Consider the following 26,035-nt stretch of genomic DNA (forward strand, 5'->3'; position numbering starts at 1 on the left):
GATGGGATACCACAGTGTTAATGAAACATACAGCAACCTTAATTCAGCAAACTATTCAGAAGATATGTGCACTGCGTACCATTTTAGGAGCTCTATATCTTTGCCTCTTGTATGATGTCAAGTGGGGAAGCCTGTGGGCATATTTTCTGCATGCATATGGAATGATAGATTGAATTGATGAAGAGTATAAGTTGTTTTATCTTTGCAAACCACACTTAAACTAAGATTTAGAGAGAAAAAGTATATCTCCTGTGTATGCATCATTAACTGTTATGACTGTTATGAAAGAATAAAGCAGAAAATAGCTTAAAATAATGGATATTCTTCATGTTTTTGCAGAATCTAATTAAATCTGTGGACACTGGTGAGACTAATTTGGAAGGAGCAGTGGGTAAGTGCATCTCAGGGCAATCCACAACATGAAAGCATTACTAGAACAAAGCTTAATTGAGTCACCAAGAGTCCTACTATACAACAATGGCTTTTTTTTTTTTGTGACCAGGTCAACCTGCATCAGATGAACTAATCAGGACAGCTCTATCAGCGTTTGAAGCTGTAACACAGCATCCTGTCTTGTTGACACTTCACCACTCCCCAGTAAGTCTTGGCAGCACTTGAAACAATATTTTCCTACTAGTTGGAGCAATTCCCATAGGCCTTCCAAGCAATCACTAGCGTTTAGGGTCATGCTTAAACTATTTAAGCTGTGAAGCATTCTAAAGCAGCAGTCCCAATTTTATATCTCATTTTGTAATGTTATAATGGCTCTACATCATTGCATCTCTTATTATATGATCGAGATGTATAATAATTGAAATAAAATTAAAATGTATTAAAATAAAATTGAAAGTGTTCAGCCGCATAATAGTGATTTATTTTCAATTGTTGAAATAAAATGTTTTGTTTTTGTGTGTGTGTGTAGATGGAGCTTTTAGCGTATAAAATTAAACATGTTAATTATTTTGCATAGACCAAAAGAATATACACAATATATTGCATTGTTCTGACATTTACAAATATAATCTGACATTTTTACTTCCAACCACTAGAGGCTACCACTTGGTTTTGAACTTGCCCATAGCCAAGATGGCCAGGATTACTTGACAAGAATCCATCTTGATTTCTGTTTAAGCCTATAAACTGGCACTTCCTGAATATGAATTTGCTGGAAGATATTGCTTGTACTGCTCCTGTTACCTGAACCACTTCCTGTTGGATTCACTGTGACTATGTATGACCCAACTTACTCCTGAATACCCGCTTTGTGTGCCAGTCATGCTTACTTTTGACTAACCTCTCTGTGTGCCAATAGAGGTTATTCCTGACTACCTTCTTTATGTGCCAACCCAACTTTTCTCTGACTACCCCCTTGTGTGCCATCTCAGTTTACGTATGACTATGCGCTTTCTGTGCAATTAAGGCTCACTTTTTGCCATAACTGTTATTGACTATGGTATGTCACCTGACAGCATCTTAAATTACAGAAAGCAGGGTCACACTATTGCATAAGGCAGTGTGAGAATAGAGCAGCAAATCAGCACCTATTTCTCTTTGAAAAGGCTTTACAAAAACAGAGAACACATATATTAAATGGGTTCTTTGCATATTTTTTCGTCCTAATGGTACCCAGTTATTCATTGTGTAGTAATCTAGTAATCATGATACAATGCTGGCTGCTACTGCTGATTGCTCCATGTGGCTTCCATGGCCTAGCTGTCTACAAACACCTATAAATGATTATATTATGCTATATGAGAGTAAAATATAGAAAATGATACTATGTCTTCCTGTCAATTGTCCGAAAAGAGCATTTGTAAAAAGGGCATAGTATAACGCAAGGCCATAGTTCAAAATTAGTTAATAGGACAGCTAAGGATAGCTTTACAAACACTGTTTTCCATGTGAAAAGATTGTGTAAAAGGTTGTGATTTATTTTTGTACTCATTTGTGCTTAGCTTTTTAAATTAGGGTAAAAGATTACTTTGTAGTAGTTTCTAAAATTGCCATAATAATATTTTAGTATTATACTCATATTGCAAAAATTAGTTCTAAATAATCAAAACTAAGGTCCTTCATTTTACAGTAACTATCCTCATATAATTTGAGAATCTTGCCAACCTTATCCCCATCTCCCCTCTCCCCTCCCTCCCTTTCTCCTGTGCCCTCTGGAATGCTAGATCCGTCCGCAACAAACTCCCCTCTATCCATGACCTCTTCTTATCTAACTCTCTTAACCTTCTTGCCATTACCGAAACCTGGCTCACTGATTCCGACACTGCCTCCCCTGCCGCTCTCTCCTATGGCGGCCTCTCCTTCACCCACTCCGCCAGACCTGGAGACCGCCCAGGCGGTGGAGTTGGCATTCTCCTATCCTCCACCTGTACTTTCAGACTCATTCCTCCTGAACCCTCCCTCTCCTTCTCCTCTTTTGAAGTCCACTCTATCCGTCTCTTCTACCCCATCCATCTCCGCGTCTCTGTCATATACCGTCCCCCTGGGCCCTCCTCCCTTTTCCTTGACAACTTTGCTGCCTGGCTCCCACACCCCCTCTCCTCTGACATCCCCTCCATTATCCTCGGCGACTTCAATATCCCTATTGACAACCCCACCAACCCTGCTTCCGTCAAACTCCTCGCCCTTTCTTCCTCCCTTGGCCTCTCCCAATGGACCTCCTCTTCTACCCACTGCCTTGGTCACTGCCTTGACCTTGTCTTCTCCCACTGTTGCAGTCTGTCCGACTTCTCTATTTCCCCCTTTCCACTCTCGGACCACCATCTCCTCTCATTCTCTCTCTCCTCTACTCCTGAACCCCTCCCCCCACCCAAATCTACCCGGTCCAGGCGCGATCTCGACACCCTTGATCCTGCTATTCTATCCTCTTCTCTTAAAACTCTCCTCTCTCCCCTTTCCACCCTGTCCTGCCCTAATCAGGCGGCCTCCCTCTATAACCAAACCCTCTCCTCCGCCCTTGATGCCATTCGCCTTCGCTGCTCCAATCCCCAACCCTGGCACTCCAAACTTACCCGCTTCCTCCAAAAATGCTCTTGTACTGCCGAACGCCACTGGAGAAAATCTCGCTCCCTGGCTGATTTCCTCCACTTCAAGTTTATCCTCTCCTCCTACAGCTCTGCCCTCTCCTTCTTTAAATCCCTCATCTCCTCCCAGTCCTCCAACCCCCGCCGCCTCTTCGCTACCTTTAACACTCTCCTGTCTCCCCCCCCCCTCCCCTCCTCCCTTCCTCCTTATCTGCCACTGACTTCACCACCTTTTTCTCCTCTAAAATCGCAGCCATCAGACTTGAAATCTCCTCCTCCACCCACTCTTCCGCCACCCCCCCTCTCGCCCTTCCTCCCCCCTACACTCTCCCCCCCTCTCCCCCCAGCTCCCAACCCCTTCTCTCCTTCCGCTCCACCTCGGGTGAGGAAGTCCACTCTCATTTCTTCTTCCCCCCCTTCTACCTGCCCCCAGGACCCCATCCCTTCTCACCTTCTTCGTTCCCTTTCCACCTCCACCTGCTCCCACCTCGCTCACCTCTTTAATCTGTCCTTCTCCACCGGCATCTTCCCCTCCGCCTTTAAACATGCTCTCGTCTCACCCATTCTCAAGAAACCCAACCTTGACCCCACCTCACTCTCTAATTACCGCCCCATTTCCCTTCTCCCATTTGCCTCCAAAATACTCGAGAGACTTGTCTGCAACCGTCTCTCCACCTACCTCTCTGAACACTCCCTCCTTGACCCTCTCCAATCAGGCTTCCGCCCCCTCCATTCCACTGAAACTGCCCTGGCTCAAGTTACGAACGATCTCTTCTCGGCTAAAGCCCTGGGCCACTACTCCCTCCTGATTCTCCTCTACCCCTCAGCGGCCTTTGACACCGTTGACCACCCCCTCCTGCTTCACACCCTTCAGTCAATTGGCCTCTCCGGTACCGTCCTCTCCTAGTTCACCTCTTACCTTGCCGACCATTCCTTCTCTGTTTCCACCTCTGATTCTCTCTCCCCATCTTCCTCCCTTCCAGTCGGGGTCCCTCAGGGCTCTGTCCTTGGACCCTTACTATTCTCACTATACACCTCTTCTCTGGGTGCACTCATCAGCTCCTTCGGCCTCAAGTACCACCTTTATGCTGATGACACTCAACTCTACCTTTCCTCTCCTGATCTCTCTCCCTCCCTTCTCTCCAGGGTATCCGCATGCCTCTCTGCCATCTCCTCCTGGATGTCCTCTAGATTTCTTAAACTCAATCTTGCTAAAACTGAACTCATTGTCTTTCCTCACTCTCGTACCTCCTTCCCCTCTGACCTCTCTATCAATGTTGACAACTCCTCTATCTCCCCTGTTCCCCAACTCCGCTGCCTAGGTGTCATCCTCGACTCCTCTCTCTCCTTTGCCCCTCACATTCACTCTCTCGCCAAATCCTGCCGTTTCCAGCTTCGCAACATTGCGCGCATTCGGCCCTTCCTCTCCCAGGATGCCACCAAATCTCTCGTCCACTCTCTGATCATCTTCCGCTTGGACTACTGCAACCTTCTCCTTATCGGCCTCCCCCTCTCTAATCTCGCTCCCCTTAGATCTGTACTTAACGCCGCTGCTAGGCTTATTTTCCTCTCTCGCCGTTCCACCTCTGTCTCCCCACTCTACCAAGCCCTTCACTGGCTCCCCTTCCCCTACAGAATAATTTTCAAGCTCCTCACTCTGACTTACAAGGCCCTCGCCAACTCCACTGCTCCCTACATCTCTAACCTTATCTCTATTCACACTCCCTCCCGCCCACTGCGATCGTCCAATGATCGTCGCCTCTCTTCCCCTCTGATTACCTCCTCTCACGCACGTATCCAAGACTTCTCCCGCGCCGCTCCCCTTCATTGGAACAAGCTCCCCCGCTTCATCAGAACTTCCCCTAATCTGTCCTCTTTCAAACGAACATTAAAAACCCACCTTTTCCTTAAAGCCTTCCAGTCTCATGCCTAAACTCCCACCGGTTGGCTACCTCTCTTTCTCATCCCTTCTTCCCTTCTCCCCCTTCCTCGACTCCGTCTCCGTTTCTCCCGTCTCTCCGTCTCATCCATGTGTCTTGTCTGTCTTCCCCTCCCTTTAGATTGTTCGCTCCCTTGAGCAGGGCTCTCCTACCTCCTGTTTCCATCACTTTTAACTGCGCTCTGCAGCTACTCTGCTCACCGCCTCTCGGTCCCTCTGCCCTCTGTCTCCTCTCGCTTCTCTCTGCTCCCCTCAGTGACTCTCAACCTGTCATCTGTGCCCACCCTCTTGGGCCATAGTTACCTGCCTATACTCACTTTTCCCCTCCCTCCCTCTCTTTCATGCTGTGCCTGAGCCCCCAGAGTTATAGTGCTTACTGTTACTTGTACTGTGCTGTTTCACCTTGTACTGTGCCATTGTTTGTCCCTGTACGGCGCTACGGATACTTTCTGGCGCCCTATAAATAAAAATTAATAATAATAATAATAAATCAGCATGTAAGGCATGATTCAAACCTCCTAACTATCCCCATTTAGGTGGGACCGTCCCGATTTAAAGGCTTTGCCCTGATCGGTGGGAAGGTTGGGGAAGATTCTGTTCACTGCTATGGTAATGTCAGGCGTCGCCCCTGCTATTCTTCCGCTGTGTGGGGATGGCCGCCTGATAAGTCTCGGCCGGGGGCGTCCTGCTGCCTAGCAACTGGTATGCAGGGTCCCCAGCCGTATTCTAGATGTCGGGTGCGTGCACTCATGACTCGTCATATTGCTAGGCAATGGGACTCTTCCATTCGGCGGTCAGCGTGTCTTTCCGCCCCTTCTGTTCCTCCTATTTCTAGCTTCCTGCCTCTATTTGCACCCTGTTCTGGCGCCATTAGGATGCCAGAGTAACAGGTTCCTGTCTCCAGCATTATTGCTATTCTATGTCTACTATGTGGATCTGACCCGGTGCTCCCGACTACTCCTCTGTATTTTGCTTCTCTGTTGTGATTCGGCTTGTCGACCATTCTCCTGCATTCTGCCCCATTCTGTTCCTGCGACCTTGGCCTTTCTGACTTCCCATTTGGATCTCTCTTTGGTAACGCACATTCCCGATTGGCTTCTGAACCGGACCGTCTGACCTTCCTTTACCACTACAGCGGCAACTGGTAGTAGGACCGCGACCTACATGCCCTGAGTAGCGAAGTCCAAACCTCCTTGCGGGGTTCCCTGGCAAACACCAGGGGCACATTAGACTCTGCACCTGCTAGTTCAGTGGCGCTAATACCGGTTAGTGGTCCTCTGCACCCGAGGCTACCGCCGAGGCCCGGCGGATAACAGGGAGTGCGCATGGCAATGAAGAGATTTGAACTGGAGGACGAAACATTGCATCCTAGCGCTTCAAATGCACTAGGCACACCCCTGGGGGTGTGTCCACGACCACAACCCCAGTATCCAATGACCACGCCACCGTCCCACTGCCGGAGGGACAAATATTGGGAGGTATGTATGATTGATAATACCACAGAGTGTAAATCATGTACTTATGGAACAATTGTTTTAGGGTGAATAAAGTTATACAGGATGGGAGACCGTTGCTTATCTGGAAGCCCATATTCTGGATCTGGATGGATGAAAGTCATCGCTAGGCAGTAAATTTGGAAGTACATATCATGTGTAAGAAAGATAGGGAATGGGAAGTTTATGTATGTATAAAAACCTGTTTATGACCTGCCTTGCAGTAGGATATCTGTGAAAACTATGAAATTGTATCATTTGTAATGGTAAACATGGAGAGAGTCATGCATAAATTATTGCACTTACATTAAATTATTATTACACATTGAAAGTGCATCAAACAAACATGTGCATCAAACAAACATGTGATTCACCCCATGGGTGGATTTATATCAAGACATAAATTGGGACAATGAAACTAGTGATTCTGGCAAAATACCTACAAGAGGGGAGCACTGCTGGAAACAGCGCTAAAATATTTAATGCACAGGCAAAGGGCCGTTGTCACCACAACATGAGTTTCAATAAATCAGTCTGTAAGCATACCTCATCACTGCCCTAATTCCAAAAGGACAGACCCAATTTTGGTGGACTGTCCCGCTGTCCCACTCATCATTTAACTTGTCCAGATCAGTGGGAGGAGAGACAGAGAAGTGTGTGTTTTTTTTTATTAACGTGCAGCCAGCTATTCTGCAACAGTGCCAACAGCTTCATGGCAATCTAGCCTCTTAAGTTTGAAAATCACAGTTTCAGTAATCCCTGATTGTGCAATTGAGGTTCAGAAGAGTCGGGCCCAATTGACCTAAATAAATAAGAGGCTCAATGACTTGCAATTTCCCAACTTCCCTATGCAATGTTGTTTCCTGCTTAGCTTCAAGTGATAGTGGTTGGCCAGTCCCACTTTTTCTCTATCCCTAAGGAGGCGGTTGATTGACTGGACGGCAGGCCAAAGCAACACACTGCTTTTTATGCCATTCCTAATATATTATCTGTTTCACTGCTCTGTTTAGTAGGATGTAAAATTTTTGCGAGATATGCAATATGTTGATAATGTATCTCAGGAGAGTTCCTCGCTACTAGCAGGTAGCTTTCTGTTCGTTACTTAGTTGGGTTTTTGTTTGGGTCCTAGGTATACCATTGTTGAGCCTTTTCTAGGTAATGGGGGGATGGTTCTTCAGGTATTTAGGATCATAACTGTTTTTATCCTCCTTTCCAATGGGTGTGTTATAATGAATGTTTGGAATTTCAAGTTTTATTTGCTGATAAGTTTTATTTTATTTTATTTTTTCATGTCTGTGTTATGTGAGGATACTTATTTCTATTTTCAACTCCAACCATTCTGGACAGGGGTTTGGTAGCTAGAGATAGCTTTGTGCAATGCCTGGTTTAGTGCTCTTAATAATCTCTGTGCATGCTTACTTGCCCATGTTTTCAGTTTGGGACAGTGCTGTTCCTTGCTCTTCCTGTATCTCTCGATTCTAATTTCTATTGTCTCTATTTTCTTGAATAGGCGGAGCTAGGCACTTGGAGATATATATAGAACCCGTGTTTGTGCCTTGTATGATGCCTTTGGATAGTGGGGCTGCTGGGGGACTTCTGCTGCTCTCAGGGAACATGAGGGGCCTTAACGATAAAGTCAAAATGTCTCTTGTTAAAAAGTACAACTCTGACAGCGTGCCTGGTTGAAACACATCTTATAGGCAGCCACATTCTGGCTCTCAAGAAATAGTGGGTGGGCTTATCATACTGTGCATTCCCCTAACTTTTGTGGAGTGTCAGTGTTGGTTAAGAAAAGCTTGCGTTTTGTGCTGCAGCAGGTTTAGGTAGACCCCTATTTTTGCTACGTGTTTCTTCACGCTTTCGTAGATACTTCCCCACTTACATTTTGCCTGTTTACGTCCTGTCCACGTTTCAGTTCTGAGCATCTCTGAAAGGCAGCTATATTTATTGCTCTCTCCCCGCATACAATAGTAATATGTATGGGCGATTTTAACAATGTAATAGATGCTGATCTTGATAGATGGCGGGAGGTACCCTCACTTGTTATATTGGGCCCTTCTCCTTTCGAGGCGGACATGGGATTGATCTGGCGAATTCGGTTTCCCCATCTTCAGCACTTCTCCTGTCATTCTATGTCATACCACTCTTTCTCCCGCATTGATCTTGCTTTAGTTTCCCATAGTGTGAATCTCATGATTAGGAAGGTGGATTATCTACCTATGGGTATTTCTGTTCACTCACCTCTCCTGCTGTTGGTTGACCTTATGCCACAATCTGAGACTAAATTCTGGAACTTTAATCCTTTGTGGCATACTCTTATGTGTATGGGTAGTGATTTGGTGGCGCATTGAGAGGGATACTTTGCATTAAACATAAACACGTTCTGGCCTCCTGTCCTTTAGAATGTCTTCAAAGCTTTTCTCTGGTGCACTTTTTTTTTTTTTTTTAAATCTCTTTAATCAATAACATGCATTCCAATATTTGCATAGAAAGGACAATGAGGCAGAGAAAAACAGACATAGGGCAATACATTGACAGTGCAAAAGTTACAAAGACGGTGTCTGTAGTAATGGATCCAGTAAGACGTTAAAGTTTCATCTGTATTGCTTTATTTATTCTTAGTGGAGATACATGTAGCTGGATTCTTATTTTATTTTTTTCCCTATGATATATTTTTCCCTGTCTTGGAAAAAAAAAAAAAAGGGAAGCGGGAGAAGGATTAGGGAGGAGAAAAAAGAAAAAGCTGAGAAGCTGTAGAGAAAGAGGGAGGGGTTCTATATAGCCCCAAGAGGTGATGCGTCCCGCGCATTAACCTCCCAAGAGCACAGAACAGCATAGAAGATAATTGGGTCCCCCCGACCCCAAATAAAGGGTTAAGAAATAGCCCGAGGGGGGAGGGTCCCCTCTCTGTCTCCACGGGGCATACTAAGTGCAGAAATAATCAGAAAGAGAAAAATATGAGGCTTACATCTTGTAGACAAGTGGAGTGTTTTACTGGGTACCAGACAATGAAGAATGGTAGAAGGAGTATCAGAGGTCTCACACTTTGTGAAAGTGTGAGATTCTGTCATGGATGAGACTGGCGATATATTTCATATTGAGGACAAGTAACAGACACGAGAAGCTATGCTTTGGAGGCACGAAGGGCGGGGGGGGGGGGCTTCAAGTCTTTAGATATCTGCATACGCCTTGTGGCACAGATATGTGTTTAGTAAGGGATTTGACTGGGAAGCAAAACAGCATGACCATTTGATCCGGGGTTAACTCAGTGCCCAAAATTCTGGGGAGGAGAGCAGAAACTTGGATCCATAAATTGGAAATGCTAGGACAGAGCCATCAAATATGAAAGAAAGACCCGACAGGCCCTCCAGCATAGATCCGATGTCCCCGGATAAATTTTGTGTAATCCCATTGGTACCATAAACCACCTTCTATATACTTTGTAAGTGTTTTCTCTACTCGTCGTATTATTGGAGATCTTGGAGATCCTAAGTCTGAGCAGGGATCGTCCCTCTTAAACCAATTTTTTCTGAGTGTCAATTTCCCATGCGGCCTCAAATGGTTCAATGGGGACAACTTCAGGTTTCAGGAAGGTGTGGTAAACAAAAAATACCAATCCTCGTGCTCCAATCCAGTATATACAACTCCTCTGAAAAGCTGCTGGCTTATACAGTTTGGTCGTTTTACATTGGGCTTGTATAAAGCCGCATATTTAAATATAAGCAAAGTACGAGGATGAAGGAAGATCTGTCTTCTCACCCAGGTCTGGGAATGTCTGTGGGGCATATTCACCCAGAATGTGGGTGAACTGAGTGAAGCCAACTTTCTGCCACGGTGATGAGTATAAGGTAGAATTTCCCGCCTGGAAATCTGGTTGGTGCCATAGCAGTGTGAGGGGGGAGGGGAATGTTGTGAGTTTCTGTTTTTTTGTGAATCTTGTCCCATATATCAAGTGTAAATTGAATAGTGGGATGAGAGTAAACTGAAGCTGATCTTTGATTCCGGGGGAGCCAGGGAAGAAACTTCAGGATGTGAGCTGGTGAAAGTGCGTTTTCTAGGTCAACCCATTTCTTAGTCCCTGGGGCTGACAGCCAGGAAACAATATGGCTGAGGTTGACCGCCTGATAGTAGCGTTCAATAAGAGATAGTCTGTACCGCAAATATTGAGTGGACTAGACATGAACGTTTATGCCTAAAAAAATTTTTTTCACCTGCTAGATTAATTTACCACAGATTGATTACAAATTTGCCAGAAACGTACCTGATACTAGTATGGGTAATGTTTGAGACAGGTATCAGACCCGGGATAGGGCGTTCATCTTAATGACGCTAATCCTACCAAACCAGGAGATAAAAAGCAAGTCCCTCTTCAGAAGGTCTTGTTTTATTAATTCAAGAAGAGGGGTATAGTTGGCCTGAAACTGCTGTTTAATCTGGACCCGTAAATAACGTAGGGCCTTAGGGCACCATTGAAAAATGAACGAGGATTCTAGCGCAGCATTATTTGACCTAGAGACTTGGAGTGACTGGGCTTCTGAATTGGAGTTACTGATTTTGTAGTCTGACAGTGAACCATATTCCGCCAACTCCTTTAGCAAGTTCAGAAGCGAGATTAGGGGGTTGGAAAGCGTAAATAAGACGTCATCAGCTAATAAAGATAGCTTGAAATGGTGTGGCCCTATCTGAATCCCATATATGTCTGGGTTTTGCCGGATTGTAGCTGCCAATGGCTCAATACACAATGCATACAGCAATGGCGTTAGGGGGCACCCCTGTCTCATGCCATTGCTCAAAGAGAAAGCGGATGACAATGAGTCATTGGTCAACACTGTCAAAGACAGGCGGTGATATAGAGTCTGAATAGCAGGTAGGAACCCCCCGCTCAAACCGTAGAGCCTGAGTGTGCGGAACATTAAAGGCCATGAAAGCCTGTCAAAGGCCTTTTCGGCGTCTAAAGCCAGGACGACCGTGGGGATTTTGTGTTTGTTACCATGTGCAATAATGTTTATAGTCCACCTAGTGTTGTCCAGAGCTTGCCTAGTAGGGACAATTAAAATAATTCTATCGTTTTCAAATAAGCATTGCATAGGCGATTGTGTTGTGTTTCCAACGCACAAAGTGATTTAATTTAGCAGATGTAAATAGTTAACAGTTCAATACATTATTATATTAAGATACAGTACAGTACAGCCAATACCAAAAGATACATACATACCGCTGCGCTAACCACGGGCACCAGTGAACAGTAATTCACCCTTGAATACTGTGATCAGAGTAGACTGAGACTAGTGGGGGTGCAGCTATGATTATATATACAGTCAGTGTTACAGAGTGAACAATAGAGAAGACGTGGCTTGCTTCTATAGGTCCAGACATCAGATGGGTCCAGGGTAAACAGGTCATAGGCTGGTTCAATCTAAGGAATCCAAAGGTGGGGGTCATCTCTCCAGGGGATGAGCTCTGTTCTTCCCGCCTGAATCTCCAGTTACAATTAGTCTATTAGCATTTTATGGTCAGTATCATATTAAAGGTTTATTCCCTAACATCAATAACTAGGGTATGCAATGTGCGATCTCTTCGCCGAAGGCACCGGACAGCTGCTGGTGAATAGGGGTTTAATATGATACTAGACATGACACCTTTCCTATAACCTGAACCTTAAATAACACTGAAGTGTACATATAATTTTATTATATAAACTAATATTAAACTAAATACTATCTGCTCATAAATTACAGTGTAACGGAACCAATATGAATATAATTTACATAAATAACTAAATGTTGTAATGCGAGTGTGTACGTGCGTATTTTACCGTGCGATCGCAATATGCCACGTGTAGTGTGGCATACTGAGTGCAATCGACCAATAAAACAATATCAACCAATATACTTTCGTTCATCCAATTATACGACTTCAACAGGACAAAGCCTACCTGGTTGGAGAAAACCAGGGTTGACATACAGGCATTTAGACCGGTCGCCAGAATCTTGGCAAAAACTTTTACATCAGCATTGATTAATGAGATGGGGTGATAGTTAGCACAGCAGGTTGGGTCTTTATTAGGTTTGGGGATAACCACTATGGTGGATCGAGTGAATTCATCATGAAATTTCCCTCCATGTAGTATATTATTAAACATGTGGGTCAAATGGGGCACTAGGTCTTTGGAGACTGTTTTGTAGTACAACATCATTAAGCTGTCTGGGCCTGGGGCTTTAGAATTTTTCTGTTATTTTAGAGCAAGTATGACTTCTTTGTCAGTGATATCTTGGTTTAGGGAGGAGATTTGTTGAGATGACAGTGTGGGTAGGGAACACTTGTTTAAGTATGTATGGATGGCCTGAGAGTCAGCATCCGAGGCTCATTGTCCCACTTGAAGGTTGTACAGGATCTCGTAGTAGCTACGGAACATGTCATTGATGACCCTAGGATTGTAAGACATATTACCTTTTTTGTCCCTGAGAGAGGTGATCGTTTGGGTAGTCTGTTTCGCTCTAAGTCCATAGCCGGATTAAGGGGGGGGCACAGGGGGCACGTGCCCCGGGCCCCCCTCTCTCTGAGGGCCCCCCGCCGCCAGTATCACTTCATCTGCTGTCAGTTGCTGTCTGACAGCAACTGACAGCAATCGCACCAGACATACCTCTCTCCATGCCGTCTCCGCACGCGGGGGGGCCCCCCGCGCTGCCCGCATTACCTGTTCTGTATCAAACAGCTGTCAGTAGCTGTTTGACAGCAACTGACAGCTGACGCATGCGCGATGTGCGGCCACTCTTAGCAGCACCGTGGCTGCTACCTAAAATGTCCGAAATGGAGCTGCTGCGCATGTGCAGCTGCAGCAGCTCCTCCTCTGCATGAAGATTTGAGAGATACAGTCGGACGGTGAGTGACCAAAAAATTATACTTAAACTTCATTTTATATAGAAAACCCTTACATGGGTATTTATTGAGTAAATATGTAAAATGCAGCCACATATAACAGTAAGAGTACAATATATATATATATATATATATATATATATATGTATATATATATAATATATATATATATGTATATATATATGTATATATATATATATATATATTCTGGCTACATTTTACATATTTAATCAGGCTATCAAGTAATAATCATACTGTGTGGCGTCTTCTTAAATATGATTACTTATTTTATCAGTAGTGTTTCAATAAATATACATTACACATTAATATTAGGCTGGTAGAGCAAATTGAGTGGCAGATTATATTTAATTAATCATTAGTAAAGTAATTACTGAAGCCGTATACTTATATTAAAGTTTGAATAAAATTGTAGTACATTATGTATAATTTATATTTATTTTTATTTATATATATATATATATACACATATTTATGTCATCTAATTAAAGCTTTAATATAAGTGGCAGACTTCGATAATAACTTTAATAATGATTAATAAAATGGAGGGTCCTGCATGATTATTACACACACATATATATATATATATATATATATATATATATATATAAACACATAGATATATACATATACATAGCTACACACACATATATGAATATAGACATATATAGTCAAAATTTGTGTTACGTTAACATTTTTATGTTAGTTTAAATGTGCGGTATCATTGCTAGTTTTAATGTGCATTTTCAATGTTATTTTTAATTTGCGGTATCATTGCTATTTTTAATGTGCATTATAAATTGTATTTTTAAAGTGCGGTATCATTGCTAGTTTTAGCTTGCGGTATAATTGTTAGTTTTAGTGTACGTTATCAATGGTATTTTTAATGTGCGGTTTCAATGCTAGTTTTAATGTGTGGTGTCAATACCCATTTTAATGTGACCTTTTGATGATTGTTTTAATGTACAGTATTTTAGTTTTGTGTAAGTAATGATTTGTCTTATGCAGACAACCTAGGCGAGCCCCTCTGGGAGAGCTGTAAGTGTCCTACTGTGGGCTGTAGGTGATGTAGGCGTGTCAATGCTTATAGCCTTATACCCAATGGCGTTATTTTACATGCGATTTATACAGAGGTGCTTGTACATTTTACAAGTACCTGTACTAATATTAATATATATCTATATATAGATATATATTACATCCAGCCATCATACCTTCAAATCTTTGTGGACCGAACCAGCTTCCCAGAAGGAGATTATTGGATCGGAGTAGAGGCAGGCAGCTGTAAGTAGTTTTAACATACCGTGTATATATATATATATACATATATATATATATATATATGTATACATATGTAAAGTACCTGTACTAATATTAATATATATATATATTACATCAAGCCATCATACCTTCAAATCTTTGTGGACCGAACCAGCTTCCCAGAAGGAGATTATTGGATCGGAGTAGAGGCAGGCAGCTGTAAGTAGTTTTAACATACCGTGTATATATATATATATATATATATATATATATATATATATATATATATATATATATGTATGTATGTATACATATGTAAAGTACCTGTACGAATATTAATATATATATATATATTACATCCAGCCATCATACCTTCAAATCTTTGTGGACCGAACCAGCTTCCCAGAAGGAGATTATTGGATCTGAGTAGAGGCAGGCAGCTGTAAGTAGTTTTAACATACCGTGTGTATATATATATATATGTATATATATATATATATATATATATATATATATATATATATATATATATATATATATATATATATATATATACGGTGTTTATTTCCAGTCCTTCAGAATGCCAAGGAGAGTTTTGCCGTCAGGAGCTAAAAAGCGCAAAGTTGCAAAAGAGAAGAAACAAAGTACTGATGCAGTCTTGGCGAAGATACCGAAGTTGAATTATTTCTTTGAACCGAATACCAGGACACCAGAAATACACACCGGACATTCAACAGAAACAAATGACCGGCATGATCAGGAGCTTACCAAGGCAACTTGTTCAAATTCTCTGGATGACGAATGTGAAGATAATGGACCAGAAAGTAGTCACACCAGACATTCAACAGAAACAAATGACCGGCATGATCAGGAGCTTACCAAGGCAACTTGTTCAAATTCTCTGGATGACGAATGTGAAGATAATGGACAAGAAAGTAGTCACACCAGACATTCAACAGAAACAAATGACCAACATTTTCAGAAGAGTACAGTATTTTTTGAATGTGAAGACAGTGGACCTAGTCGTTTAGAAGGCGGTGATAATGAAAGACTCCAATTTACGGAATATGGTGGACCTTCAAAGAGGAAAGGTAATGCAGAACAATGTCAAGCTCTGGATAGACTGGGAGAGTGCCAATCAACCGATCCTGCAAAGTGGTTTCCAATCAAATCTGTTTCCGTTGATTATTGGCTAAACCAAGGTTTAGAGACCTGTCAAAATAAAAGTGAATCTGACGATTATCAAAAGTCATCACGCTACTACACTCCTTCTCATGCTAAACCAAATGGACATTTCCGTTTCTTTAAAAACTCCATGTTTTATGGATGCTGGCCTAATGGTACTGTCCATCACCGAAAATGGATGTCATACAGTGCTTCAAAGGGATCAATTTACTGCCTTTATTGTACACTAATGGGAAGTAAAATGGACAAGTTTTCACATACTGATGGATTCTGTGATTGGAAAAAAGCGCAAGAGAAGATTAAAAGACACGAGGAAAGTGATGCACACCGAAACTGCATTTTGCAAGCACGGGAACGTAATGCAAAGTCAGGTCATGTTGACAGTTACTTGGAACGTCAGTTTATGGAAAGAAAACAATATTGGTGTGAAGTTCTGCGTAGAGTAGTAGCAGTTGTGAAACTTTTAGCAGAGAGAGGGTTAGCTTTTCGCGGAAGTGATGAAACTATTGGTTCAAAGTATAATGGTAATTTTCTTGGGTGCATAGAGTTAATAGCACAGTTTGACCCGTTTCTGGCAAAACATATCCAAGATTTTGGAAACAGCGGAAGAGGCAACACAGGATATCTGTCATCAACTATTGTTGAAGAGTTTATTGAAGTCATAGCAAAGCAGGTGACAAATCATATTGTCAAGGAAATGTCACTTTGCAAATATTTCTCAGTGTCGGTTGATTCAACACCAGACATAACCCATGCTGATCAGCTGAGTGTTACTGTGCGTTATGTGTTGGATGGCATACCTGTCGAGCGTTTTCTCTCTTTTTTAAGAATTCAGAGTCATAAGGCTGCAGACCTCACAAATGACTTGTTAGAATATTTAAAGTCAGAAAACATTAATATCATGGATTGTCGTGGGCAGACCTATGACAATGCCAGCAACATGGCTGGAAAATATTCTGGCATGCAAGCAAGGATAAAGGAATATAATCCACTGGCTGTGTTTGTGCCATGCACAGCACATTCCTTAAACCTTGTTGGATCAAATGCTGTTGATTGCTGTGTAGAAGCTGTAAGCTTCTTTGGGTTTCTTTCAAGTGTTTACCAATTCTTTTCTGCTTCCACCTATCGTTGGTCTGTGTTACTGAAACATCTTGGAAAGCAGGGACTCACAGTGAAGAATCTCTCCGAAACAAGATGGTCTGCTCGTGCAGATGCAACTGCTGCCTTAACCAAAGGATACAAAAACATTCAAGAAGCACTTGATGAAATTGCTGATGATAATCAACAAACTGCAACTACAAGACACGAAGCTGATACCTTGTCTCAGACAATGGATATGCTGGAAATAGCATTCATGTGTAATTTGTGGAACACCATTCTTTCACGTTTCAATACGACAAGCAAATCGCTGCAATCCACAACCATTGATCTTAAGGTTGCTATAGAATTACTAGAATCTCTAGGTCACTTTTTAGATTCGCTGCGTGAAAGTTTCGATAACTTTGAGAGGGAAGCAAAAGCAGCATGTGGTAGATCAGACTATAAAGTAACTCGTACAAGAAGGAGAAAAATCAATGTGGATAGTGTGGAGTCCGAAGAAACCGTGTTATGTTCAAGAGAAAAATTTCGAGTGGAGACGTACTTGCGTATAATTGATTGCCTCAAAATGGCATTAAATTATAGAATTGCTGCATATACAATTATATCAGATCGTTTCAGGGTTGTGCTAAGTTCTTGCAGAATGGCAGACAGAGAAATAATGGAAGAGGCTACCAAATTGGCTGAGCATTATCCACAAGATATAGACAAAGAAGTGTATCCTCAAGAAATGGTTCAATTTGTACAGTTTGCCAAAGGAAGGAGCTGTCACACACCTTCATCTCAAGCTAAGTTAATGTATGAAGAAAAGATTGAGGATGTTTTCCCCAATGTATCTGTCTCTTTGAGAATGTACCTTTGCTTAATGGTCACAAACTGCTCAGGAGAGCGTTCGTTTAGCAAATTAACTCTTATAAAAAATAAATTGAGATCAACAATGCGGGATGAGCGACTAAAGGCATTAACTCTTCTGAGCATTGAAAGTGAACTAATGCGAGGAATCTGCTTTGAAACAATTATTGAAAACTTTGCTCAAGCTAAAGCACGAAAACATAATCTATAATAGTACTTTCCCTTCAGTCCCTTTAGTCTCAAAGTGTTTCATTCGGTTGAATGGCCGTACTTGTGGGAGGTGTTGTCTCATTTTGGTTTTGAACCCAAGTTTGTAAACTAGATGAAATTTTTATATTCACATCCTGTAGCATGTGTATGTGTGAATGGTTACCTTTCACACGTTTGCTTTATGTAATAATAGTTTATTTAAAGGTATTATTCAGTGCATATGGAGGATGAGATGGCTTCATTTCCAATGACATGCTTTTGTTTCTGTCAGATTAAGATGCCTCCCTGGTGGCTTTGTTAAAGATAGTGAACAAGCTTGAATTTGTCCCTGTTGATTTTAAGCCATGAATATTCCCCAGTGTCTTTCAAATTTGGATGGAAGTTCATCTCCTCTATGTACGTGCACGTTAAAGTGGACATCTAAATTTAAATATTTTGAAATATGGCTTACTAATACCCCTATAGACTATGTGAAATTAAATAAACATGAATAGCTCCTACAAGTCCTATGTTCAAACACTGGATAGTGCTGGTCAATAATATGATAGGTCATGAAGGGTTTGCTTACACCAGTAGACAGGCTCTGAAGAAATATCAGAGCACATGGAGTAGATGACTCAATTCCCCCTATGCGCTTGTCTTTATGAGACGAGCTGTTCTGGATGATTGAGCCCGCGGGTACCCATGCCATTGGGATTTATATGTGTAATGCACATTATATATTGTTTATCAAATATTGTATTAACAATTGTTTAATACTACAGTTGGAATCATATGTATTTTCCAGTTTCTTGTCCAGAACTGATTGTGCTTTATTTTTTGCCTTTTCTGGGCATGTTTTGCAATGTATATTTTGAATTAATATTAGTGTGTGTGGGGTGAGGGCGGAGGCATTGTATTTTGTCCTTTTTCTGTTTTTGTAAATACCAATACTTGGTGCTATATAAACAATAGTAAAAACTTAAGCTAAAAAGTGTTATTTGTTAATATGTTATCTTTAATATTTATTTTAATATTTAAAGTTCAAAAATCATCCTGAGTTATAAAAGTGCAATAACTGTGTAATAACGGAGGAAATCAGGATGTGGTGTAATACTTTTTCATGGCACTGTTTATATGTGTATGTATAGAAATATATATAATATACAAAACTTTTTTTCACTATTATGTTTGGATACATGTTAAATAAATATTCCTTTTATGATAGAATTGCTCTGATTGTCTCTTTAATATTCACCACCTACTTGTAACTCTCTCTCCTGCATGATGACACTATGCACTTAATTCCTAGGTTCCCAAAGTGTGCGCTGCAGCGCTGGCACTTGGGTGCTGTGGCCAGGAAAAGAAAAAAAAAATAATAAAAAATTACCAATCTGTCGGCACATGGTACCCAGCATCCTTTTCCCTCCTTGCTTCTCATTGAATGTTGAGCGTGACGGCATCATGCCCGACATTCAGTGACAAGCTGCAGGAGAGAGGATTCTGGGTCCCGGGCACTGCCGAATTGGAAGAAAGACAGAAGAAAGAAGGTCAAGTATGTAAGTAATGAAATGGAGGGGAATGGTGATAGGAAACAGCAATGGAGGGGCAAAAGAGTGAAGGAGGGGCCAGTGTGTGGATGCAGAGGGGCACAGAGTGTGTGGATGCAGAGGGGCACAGAGTGTGTGGATGCAGAGAGTGTGGATGCAGAGGGGGCACAGAGAGTGAGGATGCAGAGAGTGTGGATGCAGAGGGGGCACAGAGTGTGTGGATGCAGAGAGTGTGGATGCAGAGGGGGCACAGAGAGTGTGGATGCAGAGGGGGCACAGAGTGTGTGGATGCAGAGGGGCACAGAGTGTGTGGCAATGACGCAGAGGGGCACAGAGTGTGTGGATGCAGAGGGGGCACAGAGAGTGTGGATGCAGAGGGACACAGAGTGGGTGCAGAGGGGCACAGAGTGTGTGGAGATGACGCAGAGGGGCACAGAGTGTGTGGATGCAGTGGGGCCCAGAGAGTGTGGATGCAGAGGGGCACAGAGTGTGTGGATGCAGTGGGGCCCAGAGAGTGTGGATGCAGAGGGGCACAGAGTGTGTGGAGCTGACGCAGAGGGGGCACAGAGTGTGTGGAGCTGACGCAGAGGGGGCACAGAGTGTGTGGATGCAGAGGGGGCACAGAGTGTGTGGATGCAGAGGGGGCACAGAGTGTGTGGATGCAGAGGGGGCACAGAGTGTGTGGATGCAGAGAGGGCACAGAGAGTGTGGATGCAGAGGGGCACAGAGTGTGTGGATGCAGTGGGGCCCAGAGAGTGTGGATGCAGAGGGGCACAGAGTGTGTGGAGATGATGCAGGGGCACAGAGTGAGTTAGCTGTAAATTATTCTTTGACAGAAATATAATAGAAAAAACAATATAAAAGTATTCTTTTCCCTTGGATTTATGTGTATTATTTTTGCAAACAACTTACTAAGTATGTCCGTCCTGACCTAAATACTTATTACATTATTTAGACCAAACTACTTATAAAACGGGACTGATAGGTAATTATTTTGGAGGGGTGCCTTGAAATAATTATGGAGACACTAAGGATGCCGCAAACTTGAAAAGTTTGGGAACCACTGCCTTAATTTTTGATCTTAGGGGCCCCCCTGTCTGAAGTGCCCCGGGCCCCCCAAGGCCTTAATCCAGCTCTGTCTAAGTCTATTGGTCAAAAGTGCATCTGCTTTATCCCCCTTCTTGAAGAAGGTCTGGTTAATCCAGCAAAGTTGATATTTGGTATGTTCTGCCTGAATTAACTGAATTTTCCATCTAAATTTTGGTATACGTTGGAATAATGCGTGCAATTAAAATTGTTTATGAAGGGTTTCTAGGTCTTTAAGTTGGGCAGACAGGTTATTGAATGTTTCAGAATGCTCCTTCTTCCTATGAGAGGCAAATTGGATAATGTCTCCCCGAATTACTGCTTTATGGGCCTCCCAGATAGCAGAGGTTAGGACCTCTGAGTTTGAATTGAGGTTGAAGTAATTTTTAATGGCTTCGGAGATGTTCTCCTTGAATGTAGGTAATTTGAGGAGAGTCTCAATCAGCTTCCTGGAGGTCCTGCCCTGGGGGTTATGAAAGAGGTTGACCGAGAGTGATGAAATGGAGTGGTTGTACCACGTATTAGGAATGATGTGGGCCTGCTTTATATTGTGAAATATGTGTGTACACCCATAAACATATCAATTCTGGAATAGGCTTGGTGGGGGTATGAGCAGAATGGGTAATCTCTAGATGAGGGGTAGAGCGCTCACTAAATGTTAAGGGGTCCGGCTTCAGTTACCTACTTTTGTAGAGTTTTTGTGTGTGGGGATGGTGAGGGGCTGAGTCTGGTACCTGATCTGTCTAGGGATGGTGACATGACAGTGTTAAAGTCACCCCCCCCCCCCCCCCCCCCCAGAAGAAGCTGTCCCTTGCGTGTCTGGTGTAACACTGAGAAAATATGTGAAAACAAAGTCGACTGACCCGTATTAGGCGCATAGATGTTAGCAAGGGTTATTTCAAGATGTCCGATATTACCCATTAGGATAAGAAACCTGCCTTCAGGATCATCCTTGACTTCTGACAAGACAAAGGGGAATTATGGAGCAGTATTGCTACCCCTTTTTTCCTGATAGATTGAGAGGAGTAGTATGCCGTGGAGTAACTTCGTGAGGACAAGGAGGAATGGTCGTCGGCCTTGAAATGGGTCTCCTGCAAGAAAATAAAATCACCTTTAAGCTTGTGTGTTGTATGAAAAAGCATGGAGCATTTTTGGGGAGTGTTCAAACCCTTGACATTAAGAGAGAGAATTGTGAGAGATATGGCTAGCTTATAGGGGTGGGGGGAGTGATGGAGGGACCGCTAAAGTAGAGAAGGAAGGTCCCTAGGTAGAGTGATGTAAGTTAGTTAGCCATGAGAAGGTAAGGAGGGGAAGAAAGGAACGGGGGAAAAAGACGGTGATTGGGGTTAGAGGGCGATAGCAGGGGAGGAAGAGTGCCTAAAGACCGGGATACATCTATACAATAAACTGTCAAGATACAAAGTTTTGGAGTGCAATTAACCGTACAAACTTTTTAGAGACAACAGAGTAAATAATTCCCAGTATGTGTGGGTGTGTGGCCTGAGGAGCAGAGATAGACCCCCACCAGTCTATGAGTTAGTAGAAAAAGAAAAAAAAGTACCTATGTATTAAACAACCATTTACGGCTGCACCTAAAAAAAGTGCAGTGGAGATATTACCTTAGAAGAGTAAAGAATAAACATTTGCTATTCGACAAAAACCTGTTTAATAACAAGCATAACATTGTGTAAACAGGGGGAATAACAGGTATTTAGCTCCTCCCTTAAGGGGAGTTAGAACTGCAAATCACTGGGGTTATTGTACAGTAGAGCTCTGGCAGTCCTCTCCGATGTCCCGTTCTGGACGTGAGCGATTGAGCCGACGAATAAAGTCTTTGCCTTCGTTTGGGGTGCAAATTGACACTTGTTGATCCTCCACTTCATCTTCCAGGCGGAAAGGAAACCCCCAACGATATTTGTATCACATTTCTGAGGTCACGACGCTTAGCAATCGTTGAAGGGGCAAGATCTTTGGACCTGAATGTGACATCCTTAATAAAAGAACATAAGAAATTCTTCTTATGTTCTTTTATGTAGGATGTCACATTCAGGTTCAAAGGATAGGAGACATAAGATTACATCTCGAGGAGGATCCGGTGTCCTATGTACCCATTCTGTGGGATGGTTAGCTAGTGTCCAGTGAAGAGAAGAATTTACTTACATATTCTTCTAATTCGTTTGGTTCAACTCATTCAGGGATGTTACGTAAGCCAATGTTGTCGCAACACTCTCTATTTTCGAAATCCTCCAGCTTGTCTTTTAGAAAATCATTTTCTTTTAGCAAATAGTCCAAGTCTTGAGCTGCATCATTTTGAAATTTAAGTATTGACCACCTTATTTTCGAGAACTGTGGTTCTTTTGGATATTGTGACCATTTCTGATTTGCGGTCTACTATGGCCCTTTGGAGGTCTGCAGATCAGGAGTTGGTGTGGTCCACAATCAGGTTGCGTAGTTCGGCAATATCAGCTTTAGTGGAGGGGACCGTTGTACCTGGAGATCTGAATCAATTTGGGCCTTGGGGGAGGGGGGGAATGAGCGAGGAGGGAAGAGATGGTTGCTTTGTCTTGACGAAAGAAGTGCTGTGTAATTTCAAGCGCCACATCCCAGCGATGTTAGTTAAGAAGAAAGAGTGCTGAATATGTCCTGCTGCGAAGTGTGATTCACTTACGGGAGCTCCAGTGGGTGCAAGCATCTCTATTTCCGGTGGGCAATATCTGTAACCCATGGGACCAGGTTTAGCTATAAGACAAGCAATAAAAAGATGTCTCCTCTAGGTAACACCCCGTACCAAATAGACAGCCCTGTACACTGCAAAAAACAGCACAATGGTGGTGCTAAAGGTTTTATAAAGTGCCTATATGTGGAGATATATCAGGCCAAGGAAATATGGCTGCACAGAGAATAAATTAGCACTTACTGATCCTGAGAGAGATGAAAGGCAGTGTCTGTTGAATCAGGTACAAAAATGTTAAAAAAAACATTGATTGTAAAAAACATCTATACTTGCTGTTCAAGTCAATTGCTGTCTGGGCTGTCAAGCAGTGTTGTGCAGGGCAGAAAACATCTGTTAACAGGAGTTAAGTGCTAATAAGGAGTCCAAAAGTGTAATGGTACAGAGGGGGTCAGCTGCTCTCCTGGGATCTTCCTACACCAGAATGGGTCAAATTCACACCCTAGCTAAAGATGTAGTGGCTGTGAAGACCTCCAGATGTAGAAGCTGAAGATGTAACTTCTGGTACTCACTGGAGGCAATCACTGGTGGAGTTATCCCCGGTATTCAACCGCTCAAGCTACAGGAGGTATGCATAGAGGATTGCTCCATGAGAAGTAGCAGTATGGCAGCGCTTTCCTCAGAAGTGCAGTAGCTCCAAGACTTCTGGTCAGTCGAATTTAACGGAGCTTCGGGAGAAGGCCGTTCCAGAGGGCAAGCGCACAGAAGGTAGGTGCGGAATCCCTTGATAAGCCAGCAGGGTCCCTCCAACAGCCGGGGAGCAGGTCTATTTTCCCTTTCCAGTGAGGGCAACGGGGCTAGGGTTGGGGCATTCAATACAGCTTCAGGGGCCAGGTCTGTCTGCAGCTGGTTCAGTTCTGAAGACAGGCAATCAGCGAGGTTGTGTCTGCTGGTGGATGGCAAGGTGAGTTCAAGTGTCTCCGTTCCGAGTGTCTGCCGACGTCTCATGAGGCCAGAACGCAGCATAGAGCACACGGTGGTAGGTGAAAACTGAGGGGTGCCGAGGGAAATTATACCCTCAGATGTGTGGAGAAGGGGATGCCCCACTATGTGCTGTAAATAGCAGTCTTTCTGCATGCAGGGAAATAATTATAGTGGATTTTTGTTTGGCTGATGGAGAGCCTGCAAAATCTCTGTCTTGCCAATATGGATTCCAAGCCACGCACCCCTCTGGGGCACTTTGATTAACGGGGTATTGGGGCTTAAAAAGTTCTCTAGTGCAGAGGACATCTAGTGTAATGGTTACATGCTCAGAAAGAGTGGGCTGGTCATTTCCTTGCTAAATCAAAGTGTAGGCTTCTTTTCTCCAGGCACGCTATGTACACACAGGGTAACACAGGCGATAGCCTTATGGCCTATTTGCAAAATAAAACTGTCGGGGTAGCATATACTTCCGTAGGGAGAAAAGTAATTTCTGCAAGGATTTGTGTGGCTTCTGGGCAAGATTTTCAACCCTGCAATTGAATACTTATCTGGAAACGGTGCTGTGAAAATACCGTTTTTTTTTGCCCAATTCTACCCACTTCACACTGGCTGGCCACCCAGAAGTGCCTTACTATGCCAGGGAGCCTACCTCAATGCCTTCTAAGGTTTGTATAGTCACTCAGGCAAATGCATTTAGAAAGTAAAACGATTCATTTATTGTTATAAAAGCAATCACTAGAATATTATATATACACAGTAAATAAATGCTAGGCAGGTTCACCACGTTGTATGTATCTTACGTCACTAGCTTAAGGAGTTAGTCACCTGGTTGTCCTGACTTGACGACCCATGAATCTGCTGATGTATTTCACTGGTAGAGGATGGCAACTCAAAAACCAGCCATCCATCCTCAGAATGCACCTCACCTCCCCCCATGGAGTGGCTCCTTATATCTAGGGTCATATTTCCACAGTGTTTTCCCCTCCCTGGGCAAACCCCTTGGTCTCTCCTTCTTAAACATTGGTGAGTCCTGGACTAGGGGGTTGGAGGGGGAGTGGAGTGGTATTCCACAGTGGCTCCCATGCGGTTATCCAGACAGAATACCTCAGGCAGCCCTGTGGAGGACAATGGGTACTAATTGGCCTCCCCCACCTCCAAATATCAGATAACAGTTAACCCCTCCTGAAATTAACCCCTTACACTACTTTGTGATGTTACAGGGTCCCCAGCTGTTCCATGCTTCCTGTAGAGAAAGGGGGGAGATGAATGCAGCTCCAGCCCCTTCACCTGTATCCTGGACACCACCTGATGCTTACCCATAACCCACCTGGCTTCAATTTGAGGACAATGCATAACAGCATCACTGAATTAATAACAAACCTATTTTTACTATGGGTAACATGGTATGAAGAAGTCTCTTATCTAGGCATGACTACAATGTCCACTTATTCACATGTAATTAGACACTGCAGTTGTATTCTTTTGAGCAGGGCAACAAAAGAAAGGGTTATAAAAAGTACATGCTATAAATCACATTTTGTGAGAAACAAGGGACATGCTGGTTAAGGTGTTTCAAACTCGTTTCGCCACAGGTGCGCTTCCCTCGACTGAACTCAGACTTTCATCGGTATCTTGATGCTCCCATTACTGTGGAGAAGATTGCATCATCGATTTACTCTCACCAGCAACAAGGTTTCAGGTGTGGATGGGGCTGTCCGTGAAGTTATACAAAATATTTTTGGGGGTTTTTTAATCCCCACAATTCTGGCCACTTTTAATAATCTCTTGGAGGCAAC

General features: G+C 43.0%; 1 protein-coding gene across 5 annotated transcripts in view; it reads left to right on the forward strand.

The window, feature by feature from the left end:
- ULK4 (unc-51 like kinase 4) overlaps positions 1-26,035 on the forward strand; it is a 572,842-nt gene that overhangs the window by 242,186 nt on the left and 304,621 nt on the right. For all 5 annotated transcript variants that reach the window (XM_075212480.1, XM_075212479.1, XM_075212478.1 and 2 more), the window contains 2 exons: positions 340-391; positions 503-597. In XM_075212480.1, coding sequence (XP_075068581.1) covers positions 340-391; positions 503-597 — 147 coding nt within the window. The remainder of the gene's footprint in view (positions 1-339; positions 392-502; positions 598-26,035) is intronic.

Source organism: Mixophyes fleayi, chromosome 5 (genome assembly GCF_038048845.1).
Source record: "Mixophyes fleayi isolate aMixFle1 chromosome 5, aMixFle1.hap1, whole genome shotgun sequence".
Classification (NCBI taxonomy): Eukaryota; Metazoa; Chordata; class Amphibia; order Anura; family Limnodynastidae; genus Mixophyes; species Mixophyes fleayi.